Genomic DNA, 13,551 nt, shown 5'->3' with positions numbered 1-13,551 from the left:
CCTTAATATGGGAAGCAATAAAGGAGAAAATCAAACTTAAATTAACAGATATTGAGGAAATATTTCGGGAAACAAAGACGAAACAGGAGGGGAATGTCAGCTTATGCTTCGGTTTTGTTTACAACCCTCCTGTGGGCTCACATTTGCAAATAAAGATTTATTTTACTGAGTTAGCAATAGAAATAAGAAGATTAAAGAATATTTATGAAACGTAGGTATTGTGCTGATGGAAGACTTCATTGCAAGGGTTGCAGACCGAAAACAAGTATATTGTAAAGAGGTACAGGAAATGGTAATTTAAAAAAGACTAGTCAAGATAAAATGAAAATCCACAGCCTGTTTCCAGTCATTTGACCGGGTCAGGAATGGAATGAATGAAACCCCCATCTAGCGGCGAGGATAGGAATTGTGCTGGCTGCCGAAGCCTCTTGCACTCTTCTGGGGCAGTGATTAATGAATGACAAATGAAAAAATACTGGGGAGTGTTGCTGGAATGAAGTATGACAGGGAAAACTGGAGTACCTGGAGAAAAACCTGTCCTGCCTCCACTTGTCCAGCACAAATCTGACATGGAGTGACCGGGATTTGAATCACGGAACCCAGCGGTGAGAGGCCAGCGCGCTGCCGCCTGAGCCACAGAGGCTCTACTAGTCAAGATAAATGTTATAATATTTATGGTGAACAATTATTAGAACTGTATAGTACAGAGGAACTCTATATTTTAAATAGTTGGTGGCTAGGATATGAAAGGGTTAATTTAGCATTTATTATAACAGAAACGGAAGGTAGTGCGACTGATTTAGTTATGTGTTCAAGGGTGGCCTTATCACTCAAGTTGATAACTGTTAAAGGATGGGAAGAATCTCATCATTTAACCGTAATAATAAATCTGATAAATAAGGAGGAGAATAGGATGGCTTCATTTCACAGGAATAGAATTGAAGGAATATTTTGAAGGGGGGGGGGATCTTTTCAAATGATCAAGACAGGAGCAAGGCTAGTGATTGAAAATAACCAAGTAGATGAGGCAGTAAAGCTAATAGAAAATATTGTATTGATAGCAGGACATAAAATGCATGCACAGAGAGGATAACAATACAAATAAATAGTGGGTGGTACAGTGAAGAATGCAAAGTAATGAGAGCGCTTCTTCTTCTTCTTTCCTTCATGGGGCCTCTAAGTATTAGTTCCTAATTAGCGTCGACCTCTAAGATCTTTTGCTACCATGTTTTTCCTTCATACCCTCCTAGATATACCTGCTCCCTTCACAAAGCTGCAGGTTGTTCTTACTGGGTCTTCTTGGATTTTTTCTCTCTCTTCACCTGGTAGGTAGTCCTAGAGTGGAGAGTCTGATTCTACCCAGCACCTCACATTCAAAAAGTATGTGTTCAGATGATTCCTCTGCTTCAATGCATTTCCTACATATATTATCTTTTATTACTCCAATTCTGTGTAGGTGTTTTTTCAGATGGCAGTGTCCTGTCAACAGTCCTACTACCCATCTTATATTTTCTCTGCTGAGTTTCAGCAGTTCTTTAGTATGCTTCTTGTTTGGCCCTTTAATCGGTTCCTTTGCAAGCCTGCATCCTGGAGTATTTTTCCAGTTCTCCATTTGTTTCTTTTGTACCTATGTTCATATGTAGTGTCAGGCTTGTCCATAGGAAATCCCGCATACAGGTTCTGGGCCAACAAAATGTGTTTCTGCCCCTTTCCTGGCCAGTTTATTTGCCTTTTCATTTAATTCTATACCTGCTTGCCCTGGTACCCATATTATTTTGACAATGTTGTACTTTGAGAGCTTCAGGAGAAATGAATGGCAATACCAGACAATTCTGGATATTATCTGGACTCCTTCTATTGCCTTAATGGCCGCTTGGCTGTCCGTAAAATAAAAATGTTCTTATTCCTATAGTTCATTTTCATATTTTCTTCAAGACATGTTGTGATGAGTGCTTCAGTGCTCACGGTGATAACAGCACATTGGTCCTGTTTGGATGAATTTGGTAATATTTTTTATGAAGGATAAAGGTATGTCATAATTAACTGGAGCAGCTGACTTGAGGGAATAAATTACACACTTCACATCGTTCGCACTAACTTTTTTTGGAAGTAAATTTTACTTGATTTACTCAGGGATGAGTATTTATGGTGTTAATATCATCAGCAGCAGTTATCATCATCTGGATGATGATTATCATCACTATTGTTATTATTATTCTTATTATAATAGTACAGTCATTATTAGTGTATGCTGCTTTCGCAAAATGAGAATTTAGATCATCAAGTGGTATCCTTGGTGCCTGCTTGGTCAGGCTGCGACCTATACCTAGTGCTTCCAGTTTGCCTAAATCACCTATACCATGCATCACGATTTCCCATGGCCGACTTAATTTCATTTGTTAGCCAAGGAGACGAAGAGTGAGAAACTCGAATTTGCTTCTTCGGAGCATATTTGTCATACAGTCCTAGTATTAATGAGTTTAATCTGTCAACCTTATCATCAGTGTCATTCCATGGCAGTTGATATACTTCATTTCATATTACCTAAGTGTCAAAATGCTTCAAGTCCCTTTGTATTATGTACCTGGTTTTGTACTTTGGTACCTTGAGAGAGTGACCTAAGTAGATGAGGTCGTGGGTTAAAATACCTGATACAGCAAGCTGTCCTTGTTTTACCAGGTCGCAGTGTGCAAAGGGAACAAGACAAAGGAAAGGTGTGCAATGTGTAGAAAACTGGTCTGTGGGAAGTGCACTTCAAAGGTGACCAAGCAAAGTGTATGTGTACAGTGCGACAAATAAGTTGATAAACAGAAAGTGACATTCATGCAGATATGTATATAATGGAAGCCAAAGAGTGTAAGAAGAACATTCTGCCCTTTTCTTTTTTTATAATTTTAAATGCTATTTATTCGGGGCTTCGACCTAGAAAGATCTTTTGCCCCTACTTTGCACCATATGTTATGAACCTGCGTGTATTTGGAAATTGCGGAAGTGTAAAGTGTTGAATGTGAGGAAAGGAATGTTAAGGACGACACAAACACCTAGTCCCCAGGCCAGGGATATTAATCATTTACAATTAAAAACCCCTGATCCGGCCGGGAACTGAACCCGGGGCCGCCGGGTGACAGGCGGACGCGTTGCCCCCCTACACCGCGGGGCCGAACACATTCTGCCTTACTAGTGTATTTATTTATTTATTTATTTATTTATTTATTTATTTATTTATTTATTTATTTATTTATTTATAATAGTGTTTACAAGTCCTACATGATCACAGTTAAATTATATAGGGTCTATGATGTTTTTGTACTCAATTTGAACCTTCTTCTGGCACCTGTATTCTCAAGAAATGAATATGTGTTACTATTGGTCAAAATGACCGCTTTGGTAAAAGTAGGTAGAAAGAATGTTCGGTAATCCTAGTGTTAATACTGTATGTTCGATGTACTTTAAAGCTCCTCCTGGTCTGTCCTATATAACTTGCTAAGCAAGATTGGCACTATACTTTGTAAATACCTGATTTACCAAACTTGTCGGATTTATTTACGTATGTTGGATTATGGAAATGAGGAAGATTGTTGTTGATTGTCCTGAATGCTATTTTTACCCCGTGTGAACTTTTTTATGCCATACAACTTATGTTAACATTTTAAGTGTATTTTTAAAGCACATTCTATGTAAAATATGTGTTAATTCTGATACCTTTCTGATTTACATATTTGTTTGAACTGATGATGATTCCAAGAGAATCAAAACTAATCTACATTTATTAAAGGTATAAATGATACACATTATATAAAGTGTTGAATGGTAGAACATCCCTCGGCTGATTCCTGTCGTATAAGTCAAACGTCAACACGGAAATGAAAGTTATAAATTATGACACACCGAAGTGTTGTGCCTGTCAGTTGTTGTCTATCCGGATAGTGTCGTTAATACAGGCGTTGTGCCTGGTGTGCATTCTTTCTAGTTTCTCCGTAGATGAGTAACTTACCCACATACTCGTTGCTGGAATACATCATGAGGCAGTGAATAAGCTTTTGTGTTGTGTTGTGACTTATCTTGCCTTGCCTTGAAGGAGGGGAATTCATGCAGCTACATACCTACCTGTCATCTCATGTCATTATCGTTTCAGTAGGGCACACATTGCCGCACCCGTGGTCTACAACATAGCTAATTGGTTTCCTGCGTCGTAGCCACAGACCATCACCTCCTCATCCTCGTCCAACCTAGCTCAGTACCCTATGCCACGATACGTATGTCCCATTACAGGGCCAAATAAGCAAATCAGTCTGTGGAAGCTTTCATGTATGCAACCTTACATCATCCCAGGCAGTTGGTGGCAGATAATAAAATTTAAAAAACTTGCGTGGGATTCGAACATTAGACCACCGTCCACTATCACAACACCCATTGCGACCCTGCAAAGTGAGTTATTGCGAGGCTTGACGTGCAGCGCTCAGTTTCTAGCCTGTACAATACATACTCCTGGTTTGTATACGCACCTCCTTTTGTAAGGTACATGTCCTCTGTATCTGTGCTAGTTTTACGGGTTCATTTGAGGTACTCATAATGAATTAATAGTAATGCTCACAATTCCTGCTGTCTTCCAGCCCATAAACATACATCTTGTTATATTACCCTGGTTTAGGGAGAGGGACCGATGTATTTCAGAGTTGTAGTTAAAGTGGCGGTATGCATAAAACTAAATCACAAGGGGCTGGTGCACCACCCAGTATAATGATGCATAGTTGGCCAAATGGTGGTTAAACAAGTGGACTATTTTACCAATAAGTTAGAGCAACAGTGAATTTTAATTCAAACCTTTTGATGTATCTAGAACAGTTCTGTTCTACCTCTTAAGAAACAGAGTCTTTGCAAAACCTTTTGATGTATCTAGAACAGTTCTGTTCTACCTCTTAAGAAACAGAGTCTTTGCAAAATATTTTTCCTGCATTATGTCTCAACTCACATAGTATAAAGCCTGTCATGTCCAGTTTTATGTTAATATAGTTGATTCTGATGGTTGTAAAATTTGCTAGTTTTCAGCTATGGAAGTGGAAGGGCTTGCTGAGATGGCTCGTAAACTTGCGGGTGCAGTGGAACTTACTATGGACCCATTGGTTCCTCAGCAGCAACGCATGGAGGCATATACAGCAGTAGAGCGCTTCAAAGATACTTCCTCAGTTTGTGCACAGTGTGGCTTTTTCCTTGCTCAATGTCCAAAAGAATCACCATTTGTTCGTCATTTTGGCTTGCAACTTGTTGAGCACTGTGTAAAATATCGTTGGAATCAAATGTCTCAACAAGAGAAGATTTTTATCAAGGTATATCTATTTTATTACTTTCTAAAAATAATCACTTGGCCTTACAATGCCATTTTAACATGACCCTAAGTAGTTTTTATATGAACTTGTCATGCTTAATATTATTGAATAGAATACTATGTAATCAACATCTGAAAGTGTGACTATTTATGCTCCGTGCTGTGTATTGCAGCTGGTTAATATGTTACCGCAGTTGTTTGAGGTTGCAGCATAGAATCTCGGTTCAGTTGGTCAGCATGTTGGATCACTTTAAGAGACCTATGCCAGGAGATTTATTCTTTTGCTAAAGCACAGCCATTCCAATATTCTAACTCTGTGGCACTTCATAAGTCATTAAGGAGCACACCATTACAGTGTTGTTCATGAATATCCAATGGAGCCATGTTGAGCATCCAAATTTCGCAGGACATGTTCAATACACAGTTCTGGTGAAATTATTAGCCTAGATATTTCATTGGTTCATTTGAAGGGACTTTAGGCCTAACAGACAGTGCCATGTCACAGAACGTAACGTCAAGTGAGGTAATTTAAAGTGGTTATGTTGTTGGTATATGAGAATATAATCTATTGTTTTGGGAAATTGCATTTGCAGAGAAGGGTTTGACCAAGGATATACTACATGTAAGAAGTGTTGTGGATGTCTGGCACGAATAACTGTTGGAGAGAATAGTCATCTTGTTGGGATATCTTTTTGCTAGTTGCTTTACGTCGCACCAACACAGATAGGTCGTATGGTGATGATGGGATAGGAAAGGCCTAGGAGTTGGAAGGAAGAGGCCATAGCCTTAATTAAGGTACAGCCCCAGCATTTACCTGGTGTGAAAATGGGAAACCACGGAAAACCATCCTCAGGGCTGCTGGCAGTGGGATTCGAACCCACTATCTCGAGGATGCAAGATTACAGCCGCGTGCCCCTGACCGCACGGCCAACTCGCCTGGTGTTGGGATATCAACAAGGTACCATTCTGCAGCATCTGGTATGTTAAAATGGCAATGTTGATCAGTAACGTGTTATCCAATGTCTTATTCAATGGTATGATGCAATGAGTTACAATTGGAATAAAGCCTATCATGTTGTCAGCATAAGGTTTTGGTTGACAAACTGTTGGAAGTCTTCCAGGCCGCATAAGGCTATGGCTAACATCAAGGTAGTTAGAGTAAGAGGTAGGGATCACACGCAGTTCTCCCCACCACGCTTGGCCGTTGATGACGTCAACGTGAACCCTCAGCGCCTTGTCTTCTGTATGAGATAGACTAATACACAGCCAGCTGTAAGCTGTTCTGTTTTAACATTTTAACATCACCTAATACGAGATCAAATACAGTGTGAATCCAGCAGCGTTTCTGAAGTACTTCGATCTGTATAAAAGGTTGCAACAATGCTAAGACTGATTGCGGTGGAATGGCCATTCCATATGTTCATGTTCTCAATACCTATGATAACAATAACAAGGGGCTCTAATTGTTACAGACTCTAACATTAAAGCTTGATGACTGCAAGAAATATGTCCGTTGTTACAAGCAATATTGGGAAACTACATACACTGTCAACAACAAAAACAGCAAATGTTAGGAAACTGTCCACAACACAAACAGTAAAGTAAATGTTCTCCTCTAAGTGCCAGGAACTGACAAATTCCACGTTAACATTAGATAGGCCATATAAATTAATGAACCTGTATATTAACATTCTTAGCACTGGTTTCACATACAACATAATAAAGTGTCTTTCATAAAAAAATAACAGGTATGTTATACACAAAGTATAATGCTGATATTAAAAAAAATAATATCAAACACACTTATCCATAGCATCAGTGGAATTTCTTTACTTTTCTTCTTTTTTTTCTTTACGTCACACCGACACAGATAGGTCTTATGGCGACGATGGGACAGGAAAGGCCTATGAATGGGAAGGTAGCAGCCATGGCCTTAAGTAAGGTACAGCCCCAGCATTTGCCTGGTGTGAAAATGGGAAACCACGGAAAACCATCTTCAGGGCTGCCGACAGTGGGGTTCGAACCCACTATCTCCCGCATGCGAGCTCACAGCTGCGCGCTCCTAAGGTCACGGCCAACTCACCCGGTTCTTCTTTCTTTATAGGTATTGTATTAACTGAAACCTGGTCTCTTGAATGTCTTACTTTTGTTTAAAGCCTCCATTCGAATAAAAGAACAGCTTCTCATGAAGCAACTTGCAAGCTCATAAATTTCGGGGAGTTTCTTCTTCAGGATATCCGTAAGGTTTGTTCTTTCCAGTGGTGAAATAGAAACTACCGAGCTCGATAACTGCAGTCGCTTAAATCCGGCCAGTATCCAGTATTCAGGAGATAGTGGGTTCGAACTCCACTGTCGGCAGCCCTGAAGATGGTTTTCTGTTGTTTCCCATTTTCACACCAAGCAAATGCTGGGGCTGAACCTTAATTAAGGCCATGGACGTTTCCTTCTCACTCCTAGCCCTTTACTATCCCATCATCGCCATAAGACCTATCTGTGTCAGTGCGACGTAAAGCACCTTCCAAAGAGAATAATGGAACTCTTTTTGAAATCTAATTTCCACCCCTTGTAGTTTGACCTGTTTTCTCTCCGTAATTGCTTTCTATATAGAGGTTCTTCTTTACCCTAAAACCTACAATATAGCCAGTGAAGTTTCTAAGCAGCTCATCACGATCCTTGGTTTCGCAACTGTCCTCGAGCTGTTTTACTAGCTCTTAAAGGGCTTTAACGAACCCTTGCTCATCCTCCGGTAAAGAATAGGATGTTGTGGGCTCAACGCTGGCCTTAGTCTGGCACACGATATCCGAGTTTTGATCGAGTCCATCAGTAGCATGTAACATATTTTGGCATAATGTTCCATAATCTTCCGGAGAACAGTTGGAATTTCTTATCGCCTTGGAAGCATTGAAGCTAAGAAGTAATGATCTCACCTTTCGTGTCACAGCTGTCGGAAGCGGATGGTTATAAAGCCTTCCGAACCCTCAAAGCTGAGAAAGATAGCTTTCGATAATGTCTTGATTATTTCTGTCACCATTTATTTAGGTCAGTGGCTTTAGGGAATACATGAAAATGTATGTTCCATTCCTTTGCATGCCTGCTATGATTTGTGCAGCCTGCAATGGCATGAAAAAGCATACTGAAAAGTGTACACTATTACTGCTTTTTTACGTTTTATCACATAAAATAAACACACACTGTTTCTTATACACCACAGATATGTTACTTTTGTGTATTATTAGCACCTAGCTTCTGCGTGCACAGCGATTCTTATTCAAACTAGTTCTACCTCTACCTCAGTCAGAGCAGATTCAACGCAAGGGTCCTGCGTGACGTTACAGCTCTGCTTTGCTACTGCGCACCTCTCTCGTGATCCCTGCCTTGTATTCTACGTACCTTGGGCTAACATGGCATTACTGGAAGGAGAAATGGCAGGATAATTTTGTTTTTTTCAATTAAAAGACAGATAGATAGAAAATGCCTTTGGTGGTGATATGTAGTGTTTACAGTGCACTATGTCTTCTGGTATGGGCTAGAATGTATTTGTTACTTTCATTGACCTGTTTCAGTCTCATCCTTGGCTTTGACAATACGAAAGTGACCAAGGTATGGGCGATTCTAGTAATACCGTTCCTTGTTTAGCCTGTCCCTGTTATGAATGGTGTGAAAATATCGCTCATAGTGTTGGTTGGTACATGCTTTTCAGTGGGCTTGGCAGACTGATATGTAATAACTTCTGGCTCAGTGAGAAAAGCAACGGGAAACTACCTCACTCCTAATTTCCTTAGTATGCCTCTTCAGTGTCACCTCGGCTATCTATGACAGTTGTTGGTGGAGATGTGGAGGATCAAACCAGCCTTCGGGCTGAATACTGAACATACAGATAGAAAATGCCTTACTTATGGCGAAGTTAGGGCTCAGGGCCCTCTCTTACACTTAATGACTGGAAAATATAAGTCTATACATAATTACAAATGCAAATCTATATATATAAAATAACATGTCCTGCCTGACTGACTGTTTCATCATCGCCGAGCCAAAACTACTGGACATAAAGAAATGAAATTTTGGGGATATATATATATATTAGAGTGTAGGTGCTCACTAAGGGAGGATTTTTGATATTCCATCGCTAAGGGGGTGAAAAGGGGGCTGAATTGTTTAAATAAGTATATCCATATCTCAAGAACTTAAAAGTTGAGACATAAAAATTGGTATTTGGAATCTCCTTTAAAAATAAATACATACTTTTTCTGTTTTCTGAAAATTCATTTAAGGGGCTAAAAATAAATGAAAAAAGGGTTGAATCCTTTGTGTGAGGATGCTTATATCTCCAAAACTGAAGATGTTACAGATGTGAAAATTGGTATTTGCAATTCCCTTAAAAGTGAAGTAATACATGCTTTATTGTTTTGTTAAAATCTACTTAAGGGGGAGTGAATAGGAGTGACAAAGGGGGGTGAATTAAAAAAAAATACTATATCTACAGTATATCTCAGAAACGTAACATGTTACAGACGTGAACTCTGGTATTTGGAATTTTCTGTAAAGGTAAAGAAATACAGATAATTTGTTTTCAGAAAATCCACTTAAGGGGAATGAAAAGGGGGGTGAATTTTTAAAATGAGCATTTTAAAATGAACATGTTACAGACGTGAAAATGGTATTTTTAATCTCTTTTAAAAATAAAGAAACATGTATTTTTTGTTTTTGGTAAAACCACTTAAGGGGGTGTAAAAGGATTGAATACGGGGTTGAATTATTTTTATTAGGATACTGAGATCTTAAAAACTGAAGATGTTATAGATGTGAAAATTGGTATTTGGAGTCTCCTTTAGAAATAAAGAAATACTTATTTTTTGTTTTTGGAAAATCCACTTAGTGGGCGGGTTGTGAAAGAATTGAAAAATTAGTTTAATTCTTTGTTTGAGGATACTTATATCTCAAAAACTAAAGATGTTGCAGATGTGAAATTTGGTATTTGGAAGCTCGTTTCTAAATACACACATATTTTTTTCAAAAATTTCACTTAAGTGGGAGGGTGAAAGGAAGTGAATAAATTGAATTCCTTTTATAGGGATACTTAAATCTCAAAAACTGAAGCGTGAAAATTGATGTTTGGAATCTCTTATAAAAATAAAGAAACACACATTTTTTGCGGGGAAAATCAATTTAACGTGGGCAGGGGGGTGAGAAGGGATTTTAATTCTTTTTATGAGGGTACTTATACCTAAAAAAACTGAAGATGTTACAGACATGAAAATTTGTATTTGGAGTCTTCTTTCAAAGTAAAGAAACGCATATTATTTTGTTTTTGGAAAATCCACTTGGGGTGAGAGATCAATGAACAGAAAAATTAGTTGGATTATTTGTATGAGGATACTTATATCTTAAAAACTAAAGATGTTACAGATGTGAAAATTAGTATTTGGTATCTCCTTTAAAAGTAAAGAAACACATCTTCAAAAAATTCTCTTAAAGGAGTGCAAGAATTGAAAAACTTGTTGAATTATTTGTATGATTTTACTTATATAAGAAAATTAAAGATGTTACAGACATGGCAATCTGTATTTGGAATCTCCTTTAAAAATAAACACTTTTTTGTTTTTGGAAATTCGACTTAGGGGGGGGGGGGGGGTGCGTGAAAATAAGTAAAGGAGGAGTTGAATTCTGTTTTTCAGGGTACTTATATCTCAAAACCTGAAGATGTTACAGACGAAAAAACTGGTATTTGGAATCTCCTTTAAATATAAAGAAACACATATTTTTTTTGTTTTCGGAAATTCTACATAAAGGGCTGAAAAGAATTGAAAAATTGGGTGAATTTTTAAAATGAGTACCGGTATATCTACAGTACTGTATATGTCAAAAACTGAAAATGTTACCGACAAGAAACTTGGTATTTGGAAAGTCCTTTAAAAGTATAGGAACATCTACTATTTTTGTTTACCGAGCTCGATAGCTGCAGTCGCTTAAGTGCGGCCAGTATCCAGTATTCGGGAGATTGTGGGTTCGAATCCCACTGTCGGCAGCCCTGAAGATGGTTTTCCGTGGTTTCCCCATTTTCACACCAGGCAAATGCTGGGGCTGTACCTTAATTAAGGCGACGGCCGCTTCCTTCCCACTCCTAGCCCTTCCCTGTCCCATCGTCGCCATAAGACCTATCTGTGTCGGTGCGCCGTAAAGCAAGTAGCAAAAAAAAAAAAAAACTATTTTTGTTTCGGAAAAGACACTTAACTGTGGGTGAAAAGAAGTGGAAAAAGGTTTGAATTTTTTTAATGAGAATAGTTATATCTCAAAAACTGAAGATGTTACAGACGTGCAAATTGGTATATGGAATCTCCTTTAAAAATAAAGAAACGTACTTTTTGTTTTCGGAAATTCCACTTGGTTGGAGGGGTGTGTGTGAGCTTTTATACTTTAGGGATTTTCAGATAATGCCTTAGTACAGTACCAAGGAACAATTACTTTGATCATATTACGAAATCCATGCGAGCGAAGCTGCGGGTAATTGCTAGTAACACAATATAATAATTACAATAACAATTGGGCCGATGTTCTCAAGGTCTCAGGCCTTAAATGAGAAAACCTATTAGTAGTAGATTTTGATGTTCCATGGCTATTTAAATGCAGAGATGATAGGAATGCCATTTTTGCTGCATTTTTGAAATCATCCTGTGGAGCATCATTTTGTTGATTAATTCTTCTCTTTCTTTCAGGACAATGTAATGAAGTTGCTGGGTAGAGGCATGGAGCCAGAACTTTTGGAACATGCTCATATAAAGGATGCTATGTCACGTGTTGTAGTTGAAATGATCAAACGTGAGTGGCCTCAACATTGGCCTGATCTTCTAAAGGAGCTTAGTAATACATGCAAACTTGGAGAAAGTCAGACTGAACTGGTGCTGATGGTGTTCCTTCGTCTGGTAGAGGATGTGGCTCTTCTTCAGGTACTGTTGGTTGAATTCATTTTTATTTTGGACTTCTCTTCCTCTGAACAGAAAACCTCTGTAAAAAAAAAGGCCTTGAAATCTACATGAAATACACAGCCAACGGATTCCTGGTTTGTGAACGATACCACAATAGGCCAATATATATGGGCTGCTAGAAGAAAAGCCACAGTATTAAAATAATTATCATGAATGTATTTTTAGAGATAAACTAAAATAATTGGATGTACTGTATTATAAAATATTTGATGAGAGAACTGAACATGTTACATAAACATTTGCACGAGAGTTAAGAAGCGATACTAAGAACATTAAAAGGTTAGATAGTAACTGGACATTATGTAAAAGCAGTGCTGTGTTAGACATTAAATACATTTCTGAACTCAAAAGCGTAGGCTCCTTCTTGGAAAGGAAATTGTCCAGGGTAGATTGTTAGAGGTTTTTACTGCTTTTCTGCTATATAAACCTCTCCATTTCGTAAACTGCTTTCCATGTGTTCTGAAGCTCACTAACTGCACTTTCCATAAATCTCCTCAGCTCTTTAAGGTAGAAACTTGCCTCACTGCAAGACTTTCTTGTAGAATTCTCCTCCTCCTCTTCTTCTTCTTCTTCTTCTTCTTCTTCTTCTGTCCGGCTCCATGGCTAAGTGGTTAGCGTGCTGGCCTTTGGTCACTGAGGTCGTACGTTCGATTCCCGGCAGGGTCGGGAATTTTAATCATAATTGGTTAATTTCGCCGGCACGGGGGCTGAGTGTATGTGTCGTCTTCATCATAATTTCATTCTCATGATGACGCACAGGTCGCCTATGGGCGTCAAATCAAAAGACTGCATCTGGCGAGCCGAACTTGTCCTCGGACACTCCCGGCACTAAAAGCCATACACCATTTCATTTCTTCTTTTTCTTCTTCATTCCCATCTGCCTGAATTTCCTTGCAGGTTTGATTGATGGTCTGGTGATTGTCATATCATCAATGGCAGTGTAGTCGTTGAAACTACTGGTTAACTCTATCCTCTCCTGCATGGTTTTCCAGCACCTTGGCAATGATGAAATGGCCAGATTTTAGGAACTCGTGATCCATGGTTTTAATCTGGACTTAATGAATTAATGTGGTATGCAAGGTTGAAATATAAGAGAACAGCCCTTCGTTTGTAATGAATGAACACCTGATGTGTTAAGCAGGGTTCTTTTACTCACCAACACAAGGGACTGGGCATTCTATGGATTTTCATGTCTTCAGAAATCAGTCGAGTTATGACCCCAAACAAGCTGGTTTGCTGCCA

The 13,551-nt window shown here is 38.7% G+C and overlaps 1 protein-coding gene across 2 annotated transcripts in view; it reads left to right on the top strand.

Annotated features, from left to right (window-relative positions):
• The window catches only part of Ranbp21 (exportin-5-like protein Ranbp21), a 417,228-nt gene that overhangs the window by 26,972 nt on the left and 376,705 nt on the right, over nucleotides 1-13,551 (top strand). For both annotated transcript variants that reach the window (XM_067141992.2, XM_067141993.2), the window contains exons 2-3: nucleotides 5,043-5,327; nucleotides 12,040-12,270. In XM_067141992.2, coding sequence (XP_066998093.1) covers nucleotides 5,052-5,327; nucleotides 12,040-12,270 — 507 coding nt within the window. In that variant the 5' untranslated portion in view covers nucleotides 5,043-5,051. The remainder of the gene's footprint in view (nucleotides 1-5,042; nucleotides 5,328-12,039; nucleotides 12,271-13,551) is intronic.

Source organism: Anabrus simplex, chromosome 2, assembly GCF_040414725.1.
Source record: "Anabrus simplex isolate iqAnaSimp1 chromosome 2, ASM4041472v1, whole genome shotgun sequence".
NCBI lineage: Eukaryota > Metazoa > Arthropoda > Insecta > Orthoptera > Tettigoniidae > Anabrus > Anabrus simplex.
This window is presented reverse-complemented; position numbering and strand designations above follow the sequence as displayed.